Source organism: Mercenaria mercenaria, chromosome 17, assembly GCF_021730395.1.
Source record: "Mercenaria mercenaria strain notata chromosome 17, MADL_Memer_1, whole genome shotgun sequence".
NCBI lineage: Eukaryota > Metazoa > Mollusca > Bivalvia > Venerida > Veneridae > Mercenaria > Mercenaria mercenaria.
Window position 1 is genome coordinate 31,252,815 of NC_069377.1, and position 26,770 is coordinate 31,279,584.

The following is a 26,770-nucleotide window of genomic DNA, read 5'->3' on the forward strand; positions in this document are numbered from 1 at the left end:
AAAAATTAAAATGTATCAAGTTCTTGCTGAAAGAAATCTGTAAATTGCCAAGAACTATTTTTATTTTTTTCTACATTATCATACTGATGACATGACTTTGTGTGTGTAACTGCTGGGATGAAATCAGATAAAAGTTTTGGTTCAAACCATTGAAAAGACTATGGAAATGAAACCCAAAATGTTTGATTTATATATAAGATCCAAACATTTTTCACTAAACACCAAATTCAACATTTTCACACATGGCTTTCCCACTTGTGAAAAAGTTACTTCTGGTGTTCACTCTATAAGACACTGATTCAAACAAACATCCTCTAAAAGAGATACAAATTTCATAGATGAATTATCTGAAAAAATGAAATACTGTAAAATCATATCTTTGTTTATCAATAAAAAGGGCGATTTCTTGAGGAAATAAATTTTTGGAATTCAACTTTATGTGATAAAATGTATGGGATTAGTATGTTTTTGTTGGGATTATTTTTCATAGATTAAAACACCAAAGAAAAAAAATTAGTCCTCCATAAATATTAATGATTTCAGAGTACTATGTACTCATTAAAAAAAAAAAACAAATAAAAAATTCAGTCCTCACCTCATCAATTGGTAGATCTGATGTTTTTGGCAGCAGGGAGGCTGTTATACCTATAATGTACGGAGTAGGCGAGCAGACAACATCTATCATGTCTGACGGAAGCACTGGGATAAATGTGTGTTGCCATGAGAATGGATACAGCAAGGACACAATAGCATGTATAGTGGAGGACAATGTACTGTAAATAAACAAGAATTGAAATACAAAATATATGTTTAGTGGTCTTGCTTCTAACATTATACACATATTGACATGAACATGCAAAAGCCACTTGCCTAAATCAGAGGAAAAACTTTATATGTTTAGCTTGTTTTACTTTAATAGCCTTTTTCCCAGCTTTATTAAGCCAATGTGAAACAGGTGTTACATTACCAGACTACCCAGAAATTCAGGTCATAGTCTGTCAAAAAATACCAGAATGAATGGGTGGGAGATTCTACAACATGAACATGTTTATCTGTTATAATATAATGTATATTTTCTTACCTAAGATGTTTGGCACAGAAAAGAACACTCCTCTCCAACAGGATAGTAGAAAACACTTTAAGTAACTTGTCCGAGCCTAGACTTGTCAACAGACATTCACAATTCACCTAATTAAATAAACAAAATATCTCAATAATGGATCGTTTGATTTTATAAACAATTTCACACCATTCTGGTTCTCTTCATAGTAACCATGGAAACGGATATGGTGAATACTGCAGTTGAATACAGCAAAAAATCCACCCAGAAAAAATTACCCAAGACAACATTTCTGCAAACAAACTCCCCCTATTGAATTTGACCAAAAACTGTTAAGACCAAATCTGCATTAACTTTGGCTATAATAAGACTTATTTTTGATAAAAGTGGCCCCAAAGTTTTTGTTTACTCAACTTTATTTTATGTTTTTTGGTGGTTTATCGAAATGTAACGGTGAATTATATCCTGATAAACTCCCTGGCCACTCAGTGAAAATTATCAAATCTGATACCCGGATTAACGTCAAAAAGTTTACCGAGCGTACTGAAAGCCGGAAACAATATGACGATGACGTCGTTAAAATGACGTCATCTTTGCGATGCTTCCTGATAAAATTTTCCGCAAATTTCGACATTTTATTGAAATAAACACAACAAAAGTAGAGTTTTAGACATAAAATAAACAGAAAAATTGTTGGTATCGATGTAATATCACGGTAATTTCACTCGTGAACACCAAAAGTTGTTATTTTCACTCGTGGCTGCGCCACTCGTGAAAATATCACTTTTGGTGACCACTCGGTGAAATTAAAACGTGACATTACACCGAAACCAACAATTATCCTCTATGTAATTTTGATCAATAAAGATGGCACCAGAAAGAATATTTTCTTCTACAAAAATAACACAAAATACTGTATCATCATCAAAATTTTGTATGCATCAAACTTCCATGTCTTTTTAGGCACATTTTAAAGATAAAATAATATGGAACTTAGTTTGTGCATGAAAATTTTGTTTCCTAGACTGATATAACCTTAAAATTCATAAAAATTGGTCCCTCACAAATGTAGTCCAACACGTGGTGTAAATATCACTTATCGTTTCATTTTAGTCCATTATCTGTGGACGGTTTACAAATGATAATCATTTTACAGTACAAGTAGTTTACAATCTGCAGAAGTTAAAGGCTTGTTACTTTCGTATTAAGTTTACACAGCTTATTTTTTTTAACAAGTTGAATATACGAACGTTTTCTATTCTGTTGTCTGTATCTCTAGTTACAAATATTGTCTCCATTTCACCATGCTGATCCTGAAAATACAAACGTAAGTACATCAGATTAAACAGACAGGTTTAACAGACTAAATTCAACAAACAGACCTAAAATAAATAATTTATAAGGTACAGGTAAAACTTTGCTAAATTTTTATATATTTGTTTAAGCAGTTTACATCTTTAAACTAGAATGTGTCTGTAGGACACAGGGTGTGCCCCTACTAGTACATTTGTCACAAGTAAGAGGCAGTAATTCAAATGTTTGCAGTCTTAAGTGTGTATAGCCTCAACAAACATTTTATATAATAGATTCATTATTCTAGGCCATATACTTTTTGAGCTGTGAGCATCACAAACAAAAAATCCATTATTTTGGCTATTTCAAGGACTGTAACTCTGTAATTAGCTCTAAGATCACAATAAGAATGCCAAGTGTGCAGGCTCATATTATGATAAAGACTCACACAAGGTTTCATGAATTTACATCAAATACTTTTTGCACTAAGCACATCATTAGGTGAAAATGTGCATTTTTGACTATTTCAGGGGCCATAACTTTGGAAACAGGAGGTGGAGCCAGATGAAAAACAGGAGGTGGGCAAGATTATATCAAGATCAAGACTCATGCAAGGTTTCATCAATTTTTATGAAATACTTTTTGGGCTAGGAGCGTCGCAAGGTGAAAATGTGCATTTTTTTTTACATTTATTTCAGGGGCCACAACTCTGGAAATGGGGGGGGGGGGGGGGTGCAGAGCCAGATAGAAAAATAAGAAATAAGAGGTGTGCAAGTTCATATCATGATAAAGACACATGCAAGGTTTCATCAATTTATATGAAATACTTTTTGGGCCAGGTGCATCACAAGGTGAAAATGTGCATTTTTGACTACTTCAGAGGCCACAACTTTGGAAACAGGAGGTGGAGCCAGATTAAAAATAGGAGGTGCGCAAATTTATATCATGATAAAGACTCAGGCAAGGTTTCATCAATTTATATCAAATACTTTTTGAGCTAAGCGTGTCACAAACTTTTTTCTGACAGACTGATGCACAGACAAAACCAAATCTATATGCCCTCAACAATCGTAGTGGGAGCACAAAAACATTTATCTATTTTACAATTTACCAGTGTACATAATTATTGTTTCACATTATGTACTTGTGTACATATTGTTTCACATTATATACTTGGGTACATATTGTTTCACAACTTATCAATGTATGCACCATTTCAAAACTTACCAGAATACATATTGTTTCACAACTTACCAGCATATATATTGATTCACAACTCAGTGTACAAAATTATATTTTCACAACTAACCAGTGTACGTATAGTTTCACTAACTCCAGGTGATGGCAGTGGACGACCAAATGATGCAGCTATCAACTCTTGTGCAGCATCCAGGGATACGAACCTCTTCCTCTCTACCTCTTCCAGAAGCTAAAATGTAGTTCACACCAAAAAAATTTAAATTAAAACCATATAACATCCTACACATCAAGAGGTTAGAGCCACACTGTAACAACATATAAATAATGGAGAAGTGCACTAACCCCTCCACAGATGTTTTCAATGCCAAAACTTAAAATAATTATAGGTTGTTTTCCGTGACCACATGATAATTCAAATATGTTCAATCTCCTAAGGAACACTTCATAATCAGTCTTTTTAAGAATAACAAGAGTTGTCACTAATGGTGACAAATGCCCCCGCAGCGCCTTGACCTTTGACCTGATGACCCCAAAGTCAGTAGGGGTCGTGTATTCAAAGTACTATCAGCATGTGAAGTTTGAAGGTCCAGGGTGCAGAGGAATGAAAGTAAAGTGCCTTCATGCAAAAAGTTAACGTTGTGACGAACTAACGAACGGACAGACAGTTGAGCATAATAAAAATAGAAAGACATAGAAAAATGTATGTCATTTTTATGCAATTATAGGTATAGAGCATATTACACTTCAATGTCTAAAGTAAAATGTGGTACACCACTCCATCGAGCACCGACAGATGGAGTACCAGAGCTAACTCGAGCAATTCATTAGGTCTCGGACTGTTTGCCTTAAATTTCATAAGTTTGTGCAAGGTGAGATCTCAAATTTGAAAATCTTTCTAACATTAATTACAACATTTCTTCAACAACACAATTATTATGACTATCATAATTTGAAATGAGAACAGTAATAAATATAATTAATGCAAGTTTTACTAACTGTGTTATACATGGTAAAAGCGTCTATAGGACTGATGATACAAATCACCTCAGGAACTTTGTTCGGTGACTTTGGTGGCTGAAAAATATTTCACTTACTTCAATTAAAGTGTCGTTCAATAGCAGAGGTTTGATTCATTACTGAATAAGAAGGTGAAAATTGAAAAGAAGGGAGGGTCTTAACTAGCTTTAAATAAAGGGAAAAATAATTCAAATTAATATTTTCTTAATAATATTGATTAATACATTTTGGTGTCCTAAGATCTTTAGAATCCCTTCCAATTTAAGCAACAAATGTGACTTACAAGGAGCCGCCTACAATACCCATAGACACGCCCACCATCGAAGTTGGTCAACACAAAGTTATACGACTGACTGAAACACAAATTGTTCTTTTAATATTGTACATGAAATATGCATGAAAAACATTACGAACTATTTTTGTGAACTCTCTCTGAAAACTTATTAGTAATAGATGCATAACAATTAAAAATATTGTGTGTTATTTGTTTCTTTTAAATCCACTAAACTTTCAAGGAGCCATTGTTTAAGATTAAAAAAAGGTCGTTTTATGAACACCAGAAAATATTAACCAAATATAAATGGTGCATTTTTGAAATTAAGGAATAGAATCTATTAAAATTTTGATTATTTTACTTTACCTTTTTGAGCTTGATGACGAAGATTTGAAATTGGCAGCATCGGGAAAACAGAACAACGGCACTGATACATTAGTGTCTTTCTGTAACATTGAAATAAACATGTATATAATAGATGCTTTATTAAAGATTAAGCGTTCAAGTAATTTCTTTCACCAAGTTGCTCTAAATTTTAATCCATAGTACAGTCAAACCTGTCTGTAAAGACCACCTTAATAACCCTCTCCCCCCCAACCCCCAACAACCACCAAAAAAGAAAAAAAAAACAACAGAATACTGTTACCAAAGGCTATTGTAGCCTTGACCTCTGACCTAATGACCAGAAAAACGACAGGCAATCGTCCAATTTAGTTTTATAACCATAATCCCGTTCATTCTCCAATTATTGATCAAAAACTATTTTCAGTCTCAAGTTCATCTAGACCTTGACCCTTGACCTTGACTAAACATAAGGGGTCACCTACTGACTACGGTAATACATCATTCTAAGAAATTTTAGGCCCAAGTATTCTTCAGCAATTTGCTTGGAAACCATTTTCAGTCTTAAGGTCACTGTGATCTTGACCTTTCACTTCTGGATTTCCAAAACAATAGGTGTCATCTAGTGTCCACATGCAATCATCCTAGGAAGTTCTTGATGACAGACAGACATAAGCAGAACACATACCAGTATATATATATCTCTTCTTCTTTGATAGAATGCATAATTTACCTTTGTTAAAATGTTAAAAATTTATATATTCTATGGCCTCTGTCTCAGAATAAAATATAATCAAAAACAAGACAGTCTCAGTTTTACAGATTTTTTTTCTTATGCAGCATGATGCTGGGTGAATATGCATAGTACCGGTATTATGTTTACCAAAAACTGATACATAAGTTACAACTTATTTTTAGAACAATGATGGACATAAATTCTTATATGACAATAAATATTCATTTTTAATAATACATGGTAATGGTGACATCATTTTGACCTATTTGATTATAGTGTAGAGACCGTACCAGAGCTCTCCGCATACTATTTTTCAAAACATAGTGGTTTTTAAAAGTGTACCGGTTACAATTAAAAATGTAAACAACAGACTCTGTCTATGTGTCATTGGAATGAATGAATGAATGACAGTCGATCTTAGTCACAATACTAATTAACAGTGAATGCTAATGGCTTCGTGTGTTGCAGAAAGGTATTTAGTTTGTAACTGTTTTCCTATCAACTGAAATCCTCTAGAAACTGGTAAAATGATTGCTTAAATTTGGACAAAGCTCACTGTCTTTGCAGTTCGCCAGCTGCTAAAAGGGCAAATTTATTAAAGATTCAGTGTAAGTTATATTTCACTGGTACTACCAGTTATTAAGTTCATACTTTAAGAAACACGTCAGAGAAATATGAGCAATTTTGACCAATTAAATTGTTGGCAAAATTAGATTATATTTTTTCTTAACACGAAATTTGCCGTTAGGTAACAAAGCGAATACGCCGATAATCCGGAGTACACCTGACATGTTATTGTCACAAAATTGTTCCAGCTCACGTAATCTAGTGGGGAAGAGATAGGGGTATACTTAAACTGCGTAGCTATAGCTACTTTGTAACTGTTGTAGGGAAGTTGTAGAATGTTTGCCTTAGGTCAGAGGTCCTGGGTTCGAGTCCCTGTCAGAGCTTAAATATTTGCATTCTGCTGCCGCATGTTTTTGCTGTTATCAGACTGTTCCAGATGTTCTACATTTTTAGCGAACAGTATCATGGATCATTATTTAGCAATCCAGATCACAGCTGAATGTTAAATCAAATGCACCCAAATAGAAAGTATTTAATATATTATGTCCCTTTGATGCTTTTGCTCTCCATGTTCAAGAAGAGTTACATTTCCTTCATCACAAAATTTCCTTTTATACGAAAATATTAAATGCTCATAATTCTACGCTTCTGGTTAAAACATTGTCATTTGAATATATCTATTTTTGAGAAATACTAGTATATGGATATTTGCCTTCATTTCAAAGCTTTTTAACTTCATACCTATGATTTGAAAAAATTAGGTACTGTCTCTATAAATTAGTGACTGCCCAAGAAGTAGTCCTATCATATCTTTTCTACTATAATTTACATATAAGAATAACAATGGTAAAATTACGTTTTTCCTTATTTACATATAAGAATAAGAAGTATCAGAATTGAAATAATATATGGCAGAAGCATGTACAATTAATTTAAACACTTTGAATCAGTTATACACTGCACACACTCAGACTATGCCCACGTGAAAGTATCAAGAAAAATGTATAACCTCTTCTTCATGATTAAATTAAACAAAACAAGCTTGATCAAGATATCATTTCTTTAACGTAGAAAGATCACTTTAAACAACAAGAGGGCCATGAATGCCCTGTATCGCTCACTTGACCTATTGACCTAAAGATCATCAAGATTAACATTCTGACCAAGTTTCATTAAGATATGGTCATAAATATGGCCTCTAGAGTGTTAACTACCTTTCCTTTGATTTGACCTGGTGACCTAGTTTTTGACCCCACATGACCCAGATTCGAACTTGACCTAAAGATTATCAAGGTAAACATTCTGACCATGTTTCATTAAGATATGGTCATAAATGTGGCTTATACAGTGTTAACTAGCTTTTCCTTTGATTTGACCTGGTGACCTAGTTTTTCGCCCAATCTGACCTAGATTTAAAGCTGACCTAAAGATCATCAAGATTAACATCCCGACAAAATTTCAATAAGATATGGTTATAAATGTGGCCTCTAAAGTGCTAACTAGCTTTTCCTTTGATTTGACCCGGTGACCTAGTTTTTGACCCCACATGACCCAGATTCGAACTTGACCTAAAGATCATCAAGATTAACATTCTGACTAAGTTTCATGAAAATAGAGTCATAAATGTGGCCTCTAGAGTGTTAACAAGCTTTTCCTTTGATCTGACCCGGTGAACTAGTTTTTGACCCCACATGACCTAGATTTAAACTTGACCTAAAGATCACCAAGATTAACATTCTGACCAAGTTTCATTAAGATATGGTCATAAATGTGGCCACTACAGTGTTAACAAGCTTTTCCTTTTATTTGACCTGGTGAGCTAGTTTTTGACCCAAGATGACCCAATATCGAACTCATCCAAGATTTTACTGAGGGTAACATTCTGACCATGTTTCATTGAGATTGGGCTAAAACTGTGACCTCTAGAGTGTAAACAAGCTTTTCCTTTGGTTTGACCTCGTGACCTAGTTTTTGAACCCAGATGATCCAATATCGAACTCGTTCAAGATTTTATTGAGGGTAACATTCTGACCAAGTTTCATTAAAATTGGGCCAAAATTGTGACCTCTAGAGTGTTAACAAGCTTTTCCTTTGATTTAACCTGGTGACCTAGTTTTTGACCCCAAATGACCCAATATCAAACTCGTCCAAGATTTTATTGAGGGTAACATTCTTACCAAGTTTCATTAAGATTGGGCCAAAATTGTACCTCTAGAGTGTTAACAGTCAAACTGTTGACGACAGACGGATGATGACGGACGACGGACACAGGACGATCACAAAAGCTCACCTTGAGCACTTCGTGCTCAGGTGAACTAAAAACACCAAGGCTTCACTCATTCACATAAAAATACCTCCCAACACAAAATCATAAGCAACATGTGTTAACATATAGTAGACAACATAATTTTATTAACATAGCAGACAACATTAGTATCCAGAAGAAACTGGTATTCAGATGGGACAACAGGATGATGGAGCTTGATACATACTGTATTTACTCACATATAAGACCAGATTTTTCTTCTTAAAAATCAGATCAAATGTTAAGCCTCGTCTTATAAGTGAGTCAATGTCTTTTACTTAAAGTAATTTTAGACAGTCTATATAATACTACTGACTTTCAAGTAATTAATGGAACCTGTTTTATAGAAGAATTGTCTTATATATGGGTATATATGGTATGAACTGCTTAGTTATAAGTGGACCAAAACAGAATTTCTGACATTAGGACAATATCAGGCTGAAAATAGATATGAGCCACACCATGAGAAAACCAACATAGTGCATTTGCGACCCGAGCACGGATCCAGACCAGCCTGCGCATCCATGCAATTTGGTCAGGATCCATAATGTTTGCTAACGGTTTCTCTAACTGCAATAGACTTTGAAAGCGAACAGCATGGATTTTGACCAGACTGCATGGGTTCGCAGGCTGGTCTGTATCCAAGCTGGTCGAAATGCAATATGTTGGTTTTCTCATGGTGCTGCTCAAAAAAAAACCCCCAAAAAAAACAACATATTTATAATTCATGCTAGAGGACAAAAAACAAATTTAATGGAACTAGATCAAGTGAGATATTGTATATGTTTTTTTTTTTATTAATTAAGATGGCACTATATTAAATTGATTCACAGACATAGAGACAAATATACAATCTCCATCTAAAGAAATCTACATGCATCTATTGAAATGATACAGTTTACACAAAGAGAGGGGATATATCTGGCACCTTTTCTCAACAAGAGGACTGGACACATCTGAAACCTATTCAAATGATTCTTTTACACTAAAAAGACGTAATACATCTGGCACCTATAAAACTGATTCCTCTACACTAAGAGGATGTAATACATGAGTACACCTATAAAAATGATTCTTTTATACTAAGAGGATGTAATACATCTGGTACCTATAAGAGTGATTCTTTTACCCTAGATGGATGTAATATATTTGGCACCTAAAAAATGATTCTATTACACTAGTTAGAAGGATGTAATGCATCTAGCACCTATAAAGTGATTCTTTTACACTAGAAGGATGTAATACATTTGGCACCTGTAAAAATGATTCTTTTACACTAGAAGGATGTAATACATCTGGCACCTATACAGTGAATCTTTTACACTAGAAGGATGTAATACATTTGGCACCTATAAAAGTGATTCTTTTACCCTGTGAGGATGTAATACATTTGGCTCCTGTAAAAATAACTCTTTAACACTAAAAGGATGTATTGCATCTGGCACTTATTACACTGATTCTTCTACACATTAAGCAGATGGGATACATCTGGCACTTTTAACAGCACTGTCTACACTAAAAAGATGGGATACACAATATTACGCATAGGCAAATGATCATATATGTATGTTACAGTTGAGATGATAGAAGTATTACAAAGTTGAGAAAACAGGAGTGTTACAAATTCAAAAGTGTTTCAGACAGAAATTTTTTATTAAGAGTTACATATAAGCATAAATAGGTGTATTACAGCATACACAAGTGGAACTGTTGCACAGACATGCAAATCTAATGCTTCATACAGACAGGACATACCATCACAAAGCACTGACAAAGAAACAACAGAAAACATATGCGATAAAATCCTGCAAAATAAAAAGATGCAGACATATCGATACAAGGTTCCCAAACACCATACAAAAAACAATCTACTAGTAGCAGAAATGACTAAATTTTATACAGCAACATGTTAAGCATCATTTAAGGTCACTCGGCAAACTATACAGGTTTTTCAGCCATTTAATAACAATATTTAACCCCTTACCGACTCAGAACACGGGAATAGCTTGCCTTCCATAGTAAGCTTATAATTGCGCTAAAAATGAGATGAAAGTGATATTTAACAAATAATGCATGGCACTGAGGTTGATATGCAAATTACAGACTGGGTGGTCAGACCAAAAATTGTTCATGGACTGAGGCAATGTGTGGGTCTATACTGCATTTTTTGTCCAACTACTGTAAAAGCATATATTTTTGCTGGGTCAAAATTTCGAAAATTTGAAATTTTGAGTATGTTCCAGAGTTTTAATGTTTGCGAAATTGTAAAAATGGTATCATACTTGAATTTGAATTACATTTTGTATTACGTAAGGATTATTTTTCATGAGATGTAGGGCCTCGTGTATATAGCGAAAATCATCCTGCAAAAAATTCTGCTTTTACAGTATGCATTCCGAAAACTGTATATGGACCAAAATGTTAATACGTATTATTTGTTAAATTACATATAAAAGAAAGAATGAGTTTTTCCACAACAAAATACATGTATTCGGTAAAGTAGAAATCAATTGTTGTAAAAAAAAAAAGACCTTTGGATGGTGTTGCTGATAAATTGTATCCATATAAATCATACTCTCTCCACCATATACAATATTGTCAAACAATACACTATTTGATGGGAATGAGGTATAATATAGGAGAATGAAAACTTTAAAGGTGGTCAATCACATTTAATCAACATTTAATGACATTTTTTACTTTTTGTATATTCTGGTAGAGAATTATTTAAGGAACAAAAAGACCGATTACATAGAGTTAGATTCCTATTTGAAATGTATATTTTATTATTTTTATAAAATTTTGTAATTACTCCCCTTTAATATGAAAGTATATAAAAAGCTGGGTATTTCTTTTTATTTCGATACAATGTCTAGTTTTACATTATAATTTTGCATTTGATACACATATCAACTATTGAACAATCTGAACCAAAATGCAAGTTTTAAAGCTGTGTGTAGCTTCTGAATTCATTTATTTCCAATCTATCTCGGTTGCGCAACCAAGATAGGCAAAGGGAGGTAATGATAATTTTTCAAACTTGCGTTTCTAATGAATTCCATCTAAATACATAATTTTTAATGCAAATATTTTACAAATATATTACAATATGTCTAATATTTATACATTTCCTTAGGCAAAGTATGTTTATCAAATTTATACTTATGATAAAATAACTCTATCTTGGTTGGGCAACCAGGATAGGAAAATGAAATTTTAAAAATACCTCCAGTGAAAATCTAATTTGTATTAAGTGTTAAGTAAACATAAATGAGTGTAAATGATCAGATGCTAAAATTTCGAACAAATCCATTACATGGCCAAAATCTGATTATCCACCTTTAATAATCATTTGGAATATCTAACCTTAAAGGAGATCATACTGAAAACTACTTGTTTTCTTAATCATAAAAAAAGCTAATTTCAACCAAATTACTTCACTCATCAAAATTATTTTTCCAATCTTCACTCAAAACTGCATAGAAAAAAAAATGAATTGTTCCTTTGGTGTATCTAAATGGTAATCTTGTAAACTTTCCAAGTACCTAATTAATCTCATTTATGTCTATATAATATAGATACAGTGAAACATCCCTCGCTTGAGCATCAATGGCTTGAGTACCCATGTTCCCTTGAGCAATTTATGTGGTGTCTCAAAAGCATGTTGTCTTAGTTAAAAAAAATTGTCTGGAATTTTTCTCACAATGGGGGGAAAACCATACCTTTTGGAAAGGGGAATAGGGCCAAATTTCGGCCAAAAAAATTACCTAAAAATCACCTTGAGTTTATTGTGTTTGAAGTATGAAACAAGCAGCTATATTTTCACTAATCTAATAAATATATGCAAACTAACAGCTTCTTAACAAGTTCTGATTACTACTGTAACATAAAAGCTTGTACTCAAACGCTAATATGATATGTGAGCAGTACGGAAGCTTCTGTACCTTCTTTGACCTTAACACCTTTAATGATAAATACAATCTTTAAAAATTTAGGCCCAAACCATTTAGTACACTTTATACATAGACTGTGAAATATGTTGTATGTTACAATGTACTCTAAAAGTGCAAACTTTTCTGAAGTTTTGTAAAATTACTTCCAAATATTTGTAAACAAGAATCAGGATATTGTAGACAATGTATGACACATACCCTGCAAAAATGCTTGGTTGAATAAAATAGTAAGTCAAGAAAGGGGCTAACTAGAAAATAAAATGCTAACATTAAATTCCCAACAATATGTGTATGAATACCAAGTTCCATTAGAATCGGATGGCAACTGTAGGAGGAGATGAGTACACCAGGTACAGAATAATGTACTTGTAATATGGTTATGTCCAAAAATGTGCATAATAACCATAACATACAATGTCATGATGTCCTGAGAAAAAGTGTATGTCCTATTCATGTTGGCAAAGTGTATGACACTGCATTTGAATTGGAGGAACTGAATACACAAGGTACAGATGTAGTACAGTAATATGACTAAGACAAAAAAGTTCTGATATTATGGGCATGTCCTATTTGTGTTGATGATGTTTCATTTGAACTGGATAAAATCTGTAGGAGGAGTTGAGTACAGTACTGTACACACGGAAGTGTGATGGATGGATGGATGGATGGATGGACTGGTGATTGGGTGTGTGTGTGTGTGAATGAATGGATGGATGGATGGACGGATGGATGGATGGATGGATGGGCAGTTCAAACACTAAATGTCTCCCTGCATCTTTAGCATTAGGGGTCATTAGTATGTAATATTTTACATGAAAATAATTTTTTATTTACTCTACCTTATATAAGACATGAATTGTTGTTAAAAAATATTAATCTGGGTTTGAAAAACATTTTTCGGGCTTAAAGTATGCATGAAGACTTAATTCCTGCCAAACATTTTAAACAATCCCATGTTTTCAATACCTAAATGAATCTGCTCAAACACAATTTATTTCTTGAATAGAAGTACTATTTCCATGAACCACTTCAATGCATAAACAGTTTATTTCCTACTAAAACTAGAACTGTCACAGGAGTGACTCATACCCCCACCATACGGTCTTGTCACAGAAGAATGGCAACCATAAGGAATCTTAAAAATACTTTGGAGAACTTCATCCTGGGCTTCCACATATAAGTAATACTAGTATAATACTAGTATAGTAATACTAGTAAATATATTAAATCTCTAACATTAGAGATACACTAAAAGTGAATACAAAAAAGTGTCTTACCGACCCATGTTACCACAGAAAAATGTTTTTACTTTTTACATAGGACTTATAATAAAAAAGTTAGAAAAATACCTAAAATATTGAAAATCTAAAACTAGGATTTCTAAAAATAGACTAATTCCTGGAATTTAAGGAGAAGAAACTCAGTACAAAGGTAAAAAAAAGGTTACTTCCGTTTGGCTCTAAACCAATCAGAATGAGATATAGTGAAAATACATCAAAATTAACCTTAAATTCTAGGTAAAAGGGGACAGAATTCAAGAAAAATAGTGTCAGAGTTATGCACCTTGTGTCACATGATGTGGGTGATGAGGTGGAACATCTATTTTAAGTCTGAATCAAATCCATTCAGTAGTAATTGAGATATAGTGAAAATACATCAAAATTAACCTTAAATTCTAAGTCTGAATCAAATCCATTCAGTAGTAATTGAGATATAGTGAAAATACATCAAAATTAACCTTAAATTCTAAGTAAAAAGGGGCATAATTCATGAAAAATTGGTGTCAGAGTTATGCACCTTGTGTCACATGATGTGGGTGATGAGGTGGAACATCTATTTTAAGTTTGAATCAAATCCATTTTGTAATAATTGAGATATAGTGAAAATACATCAAAATCAACCTTAAATTTAAAGTAAAAGGGGACATAATTCATAAAAAATTTATGTCAGAGTTAAGCACCTTATGTCACATCATCTGGGTGATGAGGTGGAACAACTATTTTAAGTTTGAATCAAATCCTTTAGTAATAACTGAGATATAGTGAAAATACAACAAAATCAACCTTAAATTCTAAGTAAAAGGAGACATAATTCATGAAAACTTGGTGTCAGAGTTATGCACCTTGTGTCACATGATGTGGGCACATGATGTGGCTGATGAGGTGGAACATCTATTTTAAGTTTGAATCAAATCCATTCAGTAGTAACTGAGATAAAGTGAAAATACATCAAAATCAACCTTAAATTCTAAGTAAAAAGGGGCATAATTCATAAAAAAATGGTGTCAGAGTTATGCACCTTATGTCAAATGATGTGGGTGATGAGGTGGAACACCTATTTTAAGTTTGAATCAAATCCATTTAGTAATAACTGAGATATAGTGAAAATACAACAAAATTAACCTTAAATTCTAAGTAACAGGGGACATAATTCATGAAAACTTGGTGTCAAGAGTTATGCACCTTGTGTCACATGATGTGGGTGATAAGGTGGAACATGTATTTTAAGTTTGAATCAAATCCATTTGGTAATAACTGAGATAATAGATTTCGGGACGCGACGGGACGCGACGCGACGCGATGGGACGCGACAGGACGTGACAAAACTGACTCCTATATACCCCCCTCAAACATGTTTGGTGGGGATATAATTACTTGTTATAGAGTTGTCTACTGTAAACTCAGAGGTTTTCGCAACAGATTTATTTGCGATACTGGTATCATTCAGGAATGGTTCGTTAGCAAGAATGAATACTTGTGAAAATGCTATCATCATAATTAATTGTCCTAAATGCTTAAGAAGCTTGTTCTATTTCATGAATACTCTACCACGTGAACAAAGTCCATATTCAAATGAAGCAAACATTAAGCCTTGCGAAAATATCTGACGTTACGCTATCTGAGCTTTGGCAAGTACACACAGAATATTTACAAAGTCTAGAATAAGTACATGTAAGATGTTTTAATCAGGATCACTCCAAATTTTTTTTTTTGAAAAGCTGATGCTGAATGTAAGATACTGTGAAATCATTTAATTTTTGTGGGTATGTAATTTCGTTGCTTTTACAAACTGGCTTTTCCAAGATAACTAGAACTTTGTACATTTTAAATTTTACAGATGATATAAATGTGAATTTTCCCTATTCATTGGTACTGAATTTTACAAACTGACACCACCCTGGAAATTCAGACACCAACGAAAATTACTGATTTCACAGTACGTAACAAACTTACAATTTCGGGGAATTTGTACAAAACATATGGCTCGTAAACACCAGTATCCTGGTTCTGTTGCAAGCTGACTATCATCGCATGTTCAAACAACTGGGGATATATCTTCTTTTCATGTTTCTGTGTCTCTCGTATACTTTTAGACTAGAAGAAAACGCAAACAACCTTCACTTATATGTCAATTTTAACTAAAATCTACAAATCATAAAATTGAGTAAAACATCAATTACTCAAGGTTGCACTAATTTCGAGCAATTTAGACAATGAGAATATTAGGAAAACAGCCCTGGACTGCATAAATTGGATAAATCAGCCTTGGTGCCCTTGTTATCAATACTCAAGCAAGCTGTCTTTTACTGCTGTTTTCTTTTTTCAGTATTTACATGTATAATGTATCTAAGTTGTATGAATTTCTTCATTCATTGGGCAGTCCATTCATCAATCAGGCAGTTGACAAATAACAAAAATTTGCAATTTCCATTTGACTGCAAAGTCTCCATATACAATAATTGAGCAACGTCATGAGAAAACCATCTACGCAGTCTGGTCAAGATCCATGCTGTTCGCTTTCAAAGCCTATTGCCATTAGAGAAACCGTTAGCGAACAGTATGGATCCTGACCAGACTGCGCAGATGTGCAGGCTGGTCTGGATCCATGCTGGTCGCAAAGCCACTATGTTGGTTTTCTCATGGCGCGGCTCATATCAATTTTCTTCAGTTGTTACAGAAAAGCCAAGTAGCCAAAGAATGATGAAATTACATATGAAAATATGTGATCGCTGGGAAATTACTGACTGTCATAATGGGTCTGCCAACTTAATGAATACTTTTTTTTGCCCACATGAACATTATGACCAAGTACACAATATACCATTCTGTTGCTGAATTCTAAAAATAAATTGATATGTAATTACTACACACCTACCAGATGTATAAATCAGTTCTATATTTAACTTGAAGAAATGAATAAATGTACTAAACTTTCTATAAACACTTTCCTTTGTATTGATCTGATAGTCAGTTTGATTAATAAATGTAATACATATTAAAACTAACTTATACTAAGGTCATTGTAAATAAATTGCTAAATTATTGTTTTTTTTCTCATATTTTGGAGCTGAGGAGGTGTGTGTTGAGGATTTTATTTTTCAATTCTGGTAACTGATCTTGCATGAAAACACAAAAAAGATGAGCAAAAAAACAAAAAACAAAATTTTTGGTTCAGTTTATGTCAGTTAAAGAAACAGATAAAAAAGCAACGGGAACAGTCACTCTGCCAGTCAGTGAAATACTATGATTAATATCACCTGTAAAAAATTTCTTCAAAAATGTTTTTTTTTTAAATCATCTTTTCTTTCTACATGAAAAATGAAGTGTCTTCCAGTCTGAAAAATCTGGAGAGGGAGGATATCATAATCTAACAAATAATTTATAATGGCCAAAGTCTTGAACATTTTCAAGAACCCCTTTTCCAGGATTTCTTTAATTGTTAAATAAGTAACTTGTAGCTATCATAGCTGATGACAGTAAGAGGTATACTTACAGTTCTGATTCTGACACTGCGGGAATATTCTACTCGCTTCCTAATCTCTCGTTCATCTACCTTACTGTCTGAATCATCTACAATTATATAAAACATTAAGTTTCACACAAAGCAACAAAAATACATAACAAAAAAAAAGATTTAGAAAAAAAAATTCAGACTTATCAGTACTGTGAATCAAATTCGAGTATTTGGTTGTTATTGTGAGAGACAAGTGATTCCACCAACCTTAACCATTTGCACACTGGGGGCACTTTTGCATTTTGGTCCATCAGTTAAATATAAATAAATGATGAAGGAATCATTATAATCAAAGTACATGATTTTATACTTTTCCAACAATAAGAAAAACAATTTTGTCATGTGATAATTTCAATCCATTCAATAACTAATGACATGTTGGTGAAGAGAAGGAATGCATTCGTAAATTATTATGTACATTTTTGTATTTAAAGTAACATATGGTCACCAATAGCTGCCCTAATGGGCGATAACTTGAAAAGAATGTAAGTAATTTTAGGTTTTGAAGGGTACTGCAAAATCTGTAAATTTCGTGGGTTTAAAATGTCATTGTTTCAGCTAAAACTGCTGTTTTGTGGGGATATGAATTCATGGATTTCAACCTCTGAACCACAAATGAACAGACATTTTAAGAATAAGTTGGAATTAAATTTGGGGCAAAACCAGGCAGTTAAATTAAATGTTCTGCAAATTTACCTATTCAAGGGCAGATAACTCCTGAACAAGCTTGGTGGCCTATGATTTTTGTTTCATAATTCTGTTTCTAACATGACACTGTATTCATATACAAAGTTTGAACAAATTCTATTATTGGGAATTTTTTTTTACCCAAATCTGCCACATGCGTCGTTAAATCAAACAATGACATTTCTGAAACAGCGGTTAACCTAAAATACTTGTGATAATGTTTCAAAGGGATCTTAACTTTTATCAGTAATTACTTTATGAATATAACTAATAGGAAAACACTTACGAGTGAAGATGACCACAAAGTAAGTCACACTTCAAACCACTTCAACATTTTATACATGCGCAATATTAATATTTTTGAGCTTTATATATTACTAACTTTACTTAATAAGTTACTATCATATAGCAAAACAGCTGCCGTTGACTTCACAATCCACGAATTAACCGCAATCTCCTGTCAGAAATAACAGTTAAGATTATTTGGTGATTACTGTAAAAGCACGTATTTTTGCGCCTTTGATATTTTTAATATTCACGAAATTGTAGGGCCTCACGAATATATCGAAAATTAAACCCTCGCCAAAAATTCTGCTTTTACAGTACATGTAGTTATAAGCATAAACCAACTTCAAGCCTGGAATGCTTATGTTAATTTATGGAATTCTGTAAGAATACTGAAGGATTTAGAAATCCAAGTTTTGTATATCACTGAAATAATGGATGTATTAAGATGAGAAAAGAATGCTCCACGTCTGTGGGATCAAAAGCAACAAGTCAGCTAAAGCATCACAAGAACTTGCAGCTTTTTTATGTGGTTCTGGGACGATCTGTGTATGAAAAGAATTGGAACCACTGCCTTACCCTTGCATGATCGTAAGAGGTGACTTATAGGGTCTTAACACTTGGTTTTGCAGTAACTCTGTGATTCCAGCAGGTATGCAAATTTTGATTCCATACCTCGATCATGTTTTTATTTCGATGTAAATGAGATGTGGAACCAAAATTTGTGGTCCTGTTTGGCACCATATAACCTATACTGTGTTGGTGTGCTGTAAAACCCAAATAAATAAATTAAACTCGGATTAAGTAACAAGAGCTGTCCTTAAGACAGCAGGCTCGACTTTTCTCAGTGCTTGACTCTGAATTAGAGCTTTGCCAGTAAAAACATCCAAGTTAAAAAGGGATATAATTCTGTCAAAATTCAAATCAGAGTTATGGGGATTGTTTCTTCTGGTGTAGACTTTGATGGTAAATAACTATTTTAAGTTTCAAGTCAATAGCTTTGATAGTAACAGAGATATTTGACTTTATCAAAAACTTTAACCGAAAATTCTAAGTTAAAAAGGGGCATTATTCTGTCAAAATTCAAAGCAGTGTTATGGGGATTGTTTCTCCTGGTGTAGACTTTGATAGTTAATAAGTATTGTAAGTTTCAAGTCAATAGCTTTGATAGTAACAGAGATATTTGACTTTATCAAAAACTTTAACCAATGGCAATGCTGACGCCGACACCGGGGCGAGTGCAATAGCTCTACTTTTTTCCGAAAAGTCGAGCTAAAAATGAAATAGTAAATTAACAAGCAGCTGTAAAGTCTATTGCTGTACAAACATTATTCATTATTTAACTCACTGGAGAGTCTTTCTGCTATTTCCCCGTCACCTTCCTCGGGGTTGTTGTTGTTTTTCTGTCTCAGGGAACTCTGTAACACTTCAAAGGCCTGGTTTACTTTATTCCTTATCTGAAATAACAGAAGCTTCATCAACAGAACAAAACATTCACCACATGGACACTGTTTTAAAATCTACAGATACTGGTTATACCAGATTGTAAAGTACTTATTCTTAGAAAAAACTAGAACTGTCACAGGAGTGACTCATACCCCCACCATACGGTCTTGTCACAGAAGAATGGCAACCATAAGGAATCTTAAAAATACTTTGGAGTACTTCATCCTGGGCTTCCACATATAAGTAATACTAGTATAATACTAGTATAATACTAGTATAGTAATACTAGTAAATATATTAAATCTCTAATATTAGAGATACACTAAAAGTGAATACAAAAAAGTGTCTTACTGACCCATGTTACCACGGAAAAATGTTTTTACTTTTTACATAGGACTTATAATAAAAAAGTTAGAAAAATACCTAAAATATTGAAAATCTAAAAATAGGATTTCTAAAAATAGACTAATTCCTGGAACTTAAGGGGAAGAAACTCAGTACAAAGGTTAAAAAAGGTTACTTCCCTTTGGCTCTAAGCCAATCAGAATGAGATATAGTGAAAATACATCAAAATTAGCCTTAAATTCTAGGTAAAAGGGGACACAATTCATGAAAAATTGGTGTCAGAGTTATGCACCTTGTGTAACATGATGTGGGTGATGAGGTGGAACATCTATTTTAAGTCTGAATCAAATCCATTCAGTAGTAATTGAGATATAGTGAAAATACATCAAAATTAACCTTAAATTCTAAGTAAAAAGGGACATAATTCATGAAAAATTGGTGTAAGAATTATGCATCTTGTGTCACATGATGTGGATGATGAGGTGGAACATCTATTTTAAGTCTGAATCAAATCCATTTTGTAATAATTGAGATATAGTGAAAATACATCAAAATCAACCTTAAATTTAAAGTAAAAGGGGACATAATTCATAAAAAATTTATGTCAGAGTTAAGCACCTTATGTCACATCATCTGGGTGATGAGGTGGAACAACTATTTTAAGTTTGAATCAAATCCATTTAGTAATAACTGAGATATAGTGAAAATACAACAAAATTAACCTTAAATTCTAAGTAAAAGGGGACATAATTCATGAAAACTTGGTGTCAGAGTTATGCACCTTGTGTCACATGATGTGGCCACATGATGTGGGTGATGAGGTGGAACATCTATTTTAAGTTTGAATCAAATCCATTCAGTAGTAACTGAGATAAAGTGAAAATACATCAAAATCAACCTTAAATTCTAAGTAAAAAGGGGCATAATTCATAAAAAAATGGTGTCAGAGTTATGCACCTTATGTCACATGATGTGGGTGATGAGGTGGAACATCTATTTTAAGTTTGAATCAAATCCATTTAGTAATAACTGAGATATAGTGAAAATACAACAAAATTAACCTTAAATTCTAAGTAAAAGGGGACATAATTCATGAAAACTTGGTGTCAAGAGTTATGCACCTTGTGTCACATGATGTGGGTGATAAGGTGGAACATGTATTTTAAGTTTGAATCAAATCCATTTGGTAATAACTAAGATAATAGATTTCGGGACGGGACGCGACGGGACGCGACAAAACTGACTCCTATATACCCCCCTCAAACATGTTTGGTGGGGGTATAAAAAATTATTTAAAAGTTCAGAAATTTGTCACAGACACTTTGGGTCAGGACCACTCCCACCCACCCCACTCTCCTCTGCCCCTGCCTAAGTTTAGCATATATTTTTTAGCATTTTAAACATGTATTAAGCATAGGTGACGATCAAAAAACGCATTTTGCAACATTTCAGCGTGTTTTAAAAATGCATTTTTACCATCAATTCTCTTAAAATAAGATTTTCCTGAAATTTGTCTAAGGGTGAGTGCACTAATTACTAGTATCAGTTTGTACATACATAGTGAAAATCTAGTAAATTATGGTTCCTTAAAATGTTTGTTCTTTCTGTACATGTATCTGAATGACCCATATCGCAATTTTAATTATATTCACCTTTAATAGCAAGTTTGAATCAATAATGAAGGTAACTTGAATAACATAACATTAGTAGCCCATCCAATCAACATCCATGACATGTAAGAGTAAAAATCTAGTTCTAGAAAGATAAACAAGTAAGAGAAATACATACTGCTTCAATTTTGCGTTTCTGGCTTCCTTTATCTGGAGCCGATGTTCTCTCCAGAGAAGGTTTGTCTGTTTCCGTGAACAGATTCTTGAAACGCCGAAATTTGGATTTCACACGATCACCAATTGGTTTGTTAGGCTGAAAAAGTGCATTTATTTAATTTAGTTACTACTGTAAAATATGGACATCAATTCTAAATTTATATGTATACCATGCAACAGACCGGCATCAGTCGTTAGAGTCCTATAAAACAAATATCTCTGCCATAAAATTCTCTTTAATAGCACTTTCTGAAAAAAAATTAAAGTATCTATCTCTGCCAGAAAATTCTTTTTAAATAGTAGTTTCTGAAAGAAAAAAAGGAATCTCTAATCTCTGACTATAACACTGAGATGAGCCTTGAGAGAAAAGTTTTTTTCTGACAAAATATCAGCATCATTATGAGGAAAGAAATAAACATTATTACAGATTTACTTGAACTCAACAGACTTTGTAAGACTATCTGCGCAATAAAAAATACTTTGGCCAATATAACCTTTATTTCTGTTTAATGTCCCTACATGACCTGAAATTTACATATAGTCAAACAATATTTGCAAGAACTCTGAAAATTGAGCATCGCCCCCCCCCCCCCCCCCCCCCACCCCCTGAACTCATCATCAAGTCCCGGCACAGTCTCTGCTATAAGGTACATATTCTTCTACGACTCAAACTACTAATAACTAGAACAAATTTTCCTGTCCCGTCGAGTTCGAGCAAACAAAGTCTGACTGTATTCCAAGAAATGTTACCCCTATTGAAATGACTATTATTAACTCTTTTTTTTTAATTCTGTAAAATCAGATATTTTTGTGCAGGTAAAAGTTCGCTGATTTTATAATTAAATTAAAATCTCAAGGTAAATATTTTTTGATGTATGACAGACTTAGTGGAATAATTGTAATACTATCAATATTAAAAACAGCACTTGTGCATTTTTTTTTCCAATAATTTTTTTTCTTAGTCATTCATTTCGCAAATCTAGAAATCTTAAATCTCTCACAAACTTTCAGACTTGACAGAGAAAATGATTGCATACTAAAACCATTATCTTTTGAGAATGAATCTTCTGAGTGAGCCTTCAAATTTTGAAAATCAGAATGTCTTTTTTTCTGGATGAACCTGATATTTACTTATATTGATATTGTAAACAATGGTCTGTTTTTTCCCCCTACTGAGTCTGAAAACCAGAATGTTCAATTTGTTTTGATCTGGGAAAACCAAAAGTTTTCTTGGGATTCTATATTTAGAATATTATGAATAAAACTTTTCCAGGGATTCTATATTTAGAATATTATGATTACTTCTTTTAGAAAAATCCATAAAAGATACACCTAATCTGATGTTTCAATGTGACTCAGACGCTCAACCACCTTCAATGACTTAACCAGAACACTATATAAGTAACTTGACCCTTCATTCAAGGGTTTTTTGTTATATAAGATTTCATTTAGCAAATTCAGCAAGAATATGGAGACACTGCTGTTCCTAAATTTATTATTACATAATAGTTATAGTATGTGTGATAGTGTGTTACCAGAATATATCAGAGCTAGGGTCACATCGAGGGTATTTTTCTCTGCACATATCGTCGAGGCCTACCGGCAGAGAAAAATACATGTACCGAGATGTACCCCTAGCTCTGATATATCCTCGTAACACACGAGCATAACATATTATAACTGTTTTATCGCATAGCTTTATCATTAAAATTTATATATTATTTTCATTTAAATTTGTTTATTATTATTTTTACTCTTTTGATTCCCTTTCTGCGCCTCGCTGACTGAAACACTAAAACTTCTGTTTTGGAAAATGTGTTCCCCAGATAAAAGTATCCAACAAATTTCTGCATTGGTTTTAAATCTTTGCATTTCATTGGCCAAACATATTGTAAAACTTGTTGTTTTGTTTGTAAAAAAAAACAAGAGCTGTCTCCATAGGATGACACATGCCCCCGATGGCACTTTGAATGAATAGTTATGGCCGATGTTAGAGTTTAGGACCTTTGACCTACGAAGCTGGGTCTTGAACGCGACACGTCGTCTTACTGTGTCACACATTCATGCATAGTTATTTTAAAATCCATGCATGAATGACAAAGATATGGACCAGACATGCCCATCAATGCACTATCATGAAAAATGACCTTTAACGTCTAAGTGTGACCTTGACCTTTGAGCTACGGACCTGGGTCTTGCGCACGAGACGTCTTACTGTGGTACACATTCATGCCAAGTTATTTGAAAATCCATCCATCGATGACAAAGATATGGGCCGGACACGCCCATCAATGCACTATCCTTTAATGTCTAAGTGTGACCTTGACCTTTGAGCTACGGACCTGGGTCTTGCGCGCGACACATTGTCTTACTGTGGTACACATCCATGCATAGTTATTTTAAAATCCATGCATGAATGACAAAGATATGGACCGGACACGCCCATTAATGCACTATCCTTTAACGTCTAAGTGTGACCTTTGAGCTACAGACCTGGGTCTTGTGTGCGACACATCGTCTTACTGTGGTACACATTCATGCCAAGTTATTTGAAAATATATCCATCGATGACAAAGATATGGACCGGACACGCCCATCAATGCACTATCCTTTAACGTCTAAGTGTGACCTTGACCTTTGAGCTATGGACCTGGGTCTTGTGCGCGACATGTCGTCTTACTGTGGTACACATTCATGCCAAGTTGTTTGAAAATCCATCCATCGATGACAAAGATATGGACTGGACACGAAAATTGCGGACAGACCGACAGACTGACGGACTGACAGACGGTTCAAAAACTATATGCCTCCCTTTGGGGGCATAAAAAAAAGTCAAACAAAAAGAAACATGTTTCATGTATTTCTGTTTTACTGTGCTGATATATAACACAACAGTTTTTATGCCCCCGAAGGGAGGCATATAGTTTTTGAACCGTCTGTCCGTCTGTCAGTCTGTCGGTCTGTCGGTCTGTCAGTCTGTCGGTCTGTCAGTCTTTCCGCAATTTTCGTGTCCGGTCCATATCTTTGTCATTGATGGATGGATTTTCAAATAACTTGGCATGAATGTGTACCACAGTAAGACGACATTTCGCGCGCAAGACCCAGGTCCGTAGCTCAAAGGTCAAGGTCACACTAAGACATTAAAGGATAGTGCATTGATGGGCGTGTCCGGTCCATATCTTTGTCATCGATGGATGGATTTTCAAATAACTTGGCATGAATGTGTACCACAGTAAGACGACGTGTTGCACGCAAGACCCAGGTCCGTAGCTCAAAGGTCAAGGTCACACTTAGACATTAAAGGATAGTGCATTGATGGGCGTGTCCGGTCCATATCTTTGTCAACCATGGATGGATTTTCAAATAACTTGGCATGAATGTGTACCACAGTAAGACGACGTGTCGCGAGCAAGACCCAGGTCCGTAGCTCAAAGGTCAAGGTCACACTTAGACGTTAAAGGTCATTTTTCATGACAGTGCATTGATGGGCGTGTCTGGTCCATATCTTTGTCATTCATGCATGGATTTTAAAATAACTATGCATGAATGTGTGGCACAGTAAGACGACGTGTCGCGCGCAAGACCCAGCTCCGTAGGTCAAAGGTCCTAAACTCTAACATCGGCCATAACTACTCATTCAAAGTGCCATCGGGGGCATATGTCATCCTATGGATACAGCTCTTGTTTTCTAATGAAACTCTATAGAGATTTCTGTGTTGATAGATATCGTAACAGTTTTGTAAAATATCAGCACAGATTTTGTAGTATTAATGTGTGTTACCATGTTTAACATACTGCAAAGATCAAAGAAAAATTGCCGCACTATGCGATAACCAGAATTACAGTCCAACAAATGGACAATAAATTAGGAAAAAGTCTAAGATTACAATTCCTATAAATCCTGATTATTATAAACAGCTAGTGCTTCTAACATCACTACTGTTGTCTACTTACAGTGAAAATTAACACCAAGTAATTTTTTAAAGAAATTTTAGACAGGACTAAAAGAATGACTGAAAATATTTGCCTTATGTTATGATGTGGCCATAACTATTGAGCTAGGTGTCTCTGTCTTGCATGTAACACGTCATCATATTATAATATATGTTAATTTGTGCCAATTTACTCGAGTCTTTAATATTGGGGATTAGTTTTTGTGGATTTCCTGGTTGCAAACAAAGATATTAACAGTATTCATCTGAAATCCAAGAATTCAGAATCCCCATGAAATATAACCAATTAGGCTAAACCTACAGAATTTCGATCACCTCCGAAAAATTCTATTATATCAAAGTGTCTATTGCTTCATACAAAAGCTATATACCAGCTTCTATTTAGTCAATATTTCTGTCAATTAATCTGACTAAGCATCCATGCATACCAAAGTTATAACAGATATATGAACCTACCCAGTAAACACCTGACGTTGTAAAAAGTTTTTGATTGCGATGAAATTGATCAAATTCTCTAATTTTATATATTTCATATTGACATTTAAGTGGAGAATAATGCAACAACAGCTGTTGAACACGAAATGCCCCCTTGATAGGGGTCATCTACTGGTGATGATCAACCTCCCTATCAACTTCCACGATCCTAGGCCCAAGCAATCTTGAGTTATCATCTGGAAACCGTTTTAC

The 26,770-nt window shown here is 33.9% G+C and overlaps 1 protein-coding gene across 3 annotated transcripts in view; it reads right to left on the reverse strand.

The window, feature by feature from the left end:
• Positions 1-26,770, reverse strand: part of LOC128549883 (DENN domain-containing protein 2D-like) — a 48,717-nt gene that overhangs the window by 12,704 nt on the left and 9,243 nt on the right. For 2 of the 3 annotated variants that reach the window (XM_053527577.1, XM_053527576.1), the window contains 12 exons: positions 22,093-22,227; positions 19,862-19,970; positions 17,521-17,597; positions 15,981-16,121; positions 10,779-10,829; positions 5,211-5,290; positions 4,854-4,923; positions 4,550-4,627; positions 3,663-3,782; positions 2,311-2,373; positions 1,082-1,188; positions 596-773 (listed from right to left, as the gene is read on the reverse strand). In XM_053527577.1, coding sequence (XP_053383552.1) covers positions 596-773; positions 1,082-1,188; positions 2,311-2,373; positions 3,663-3,782; positions 4,550-4,627; positions 4,854-4,923; positions 5,211-5,290; positions 10,779-10,829; positions 15,981-16,121; positions 17,521-17,597; positions 19,862-19,970; positions 22,093-22,227 — 1,209 coding nt within the window. The remainder of the gene's footprint in view (positions 1-595; positions 774-1,081; positions 1,189-2,310; positions 2,374-3,662; positions 3,783-4,549; positions 4,628-4,853; positions 4,924-5,210; positions 5,291-10,778; positions 10,830-15,980; positions 16,122-17,520; positions 17,598-19,861; positions 19,971-22,092; positions 22,228-26,770) is intronic. The other variant, XM_053527579.1, reaches the window with a different exon arrangement.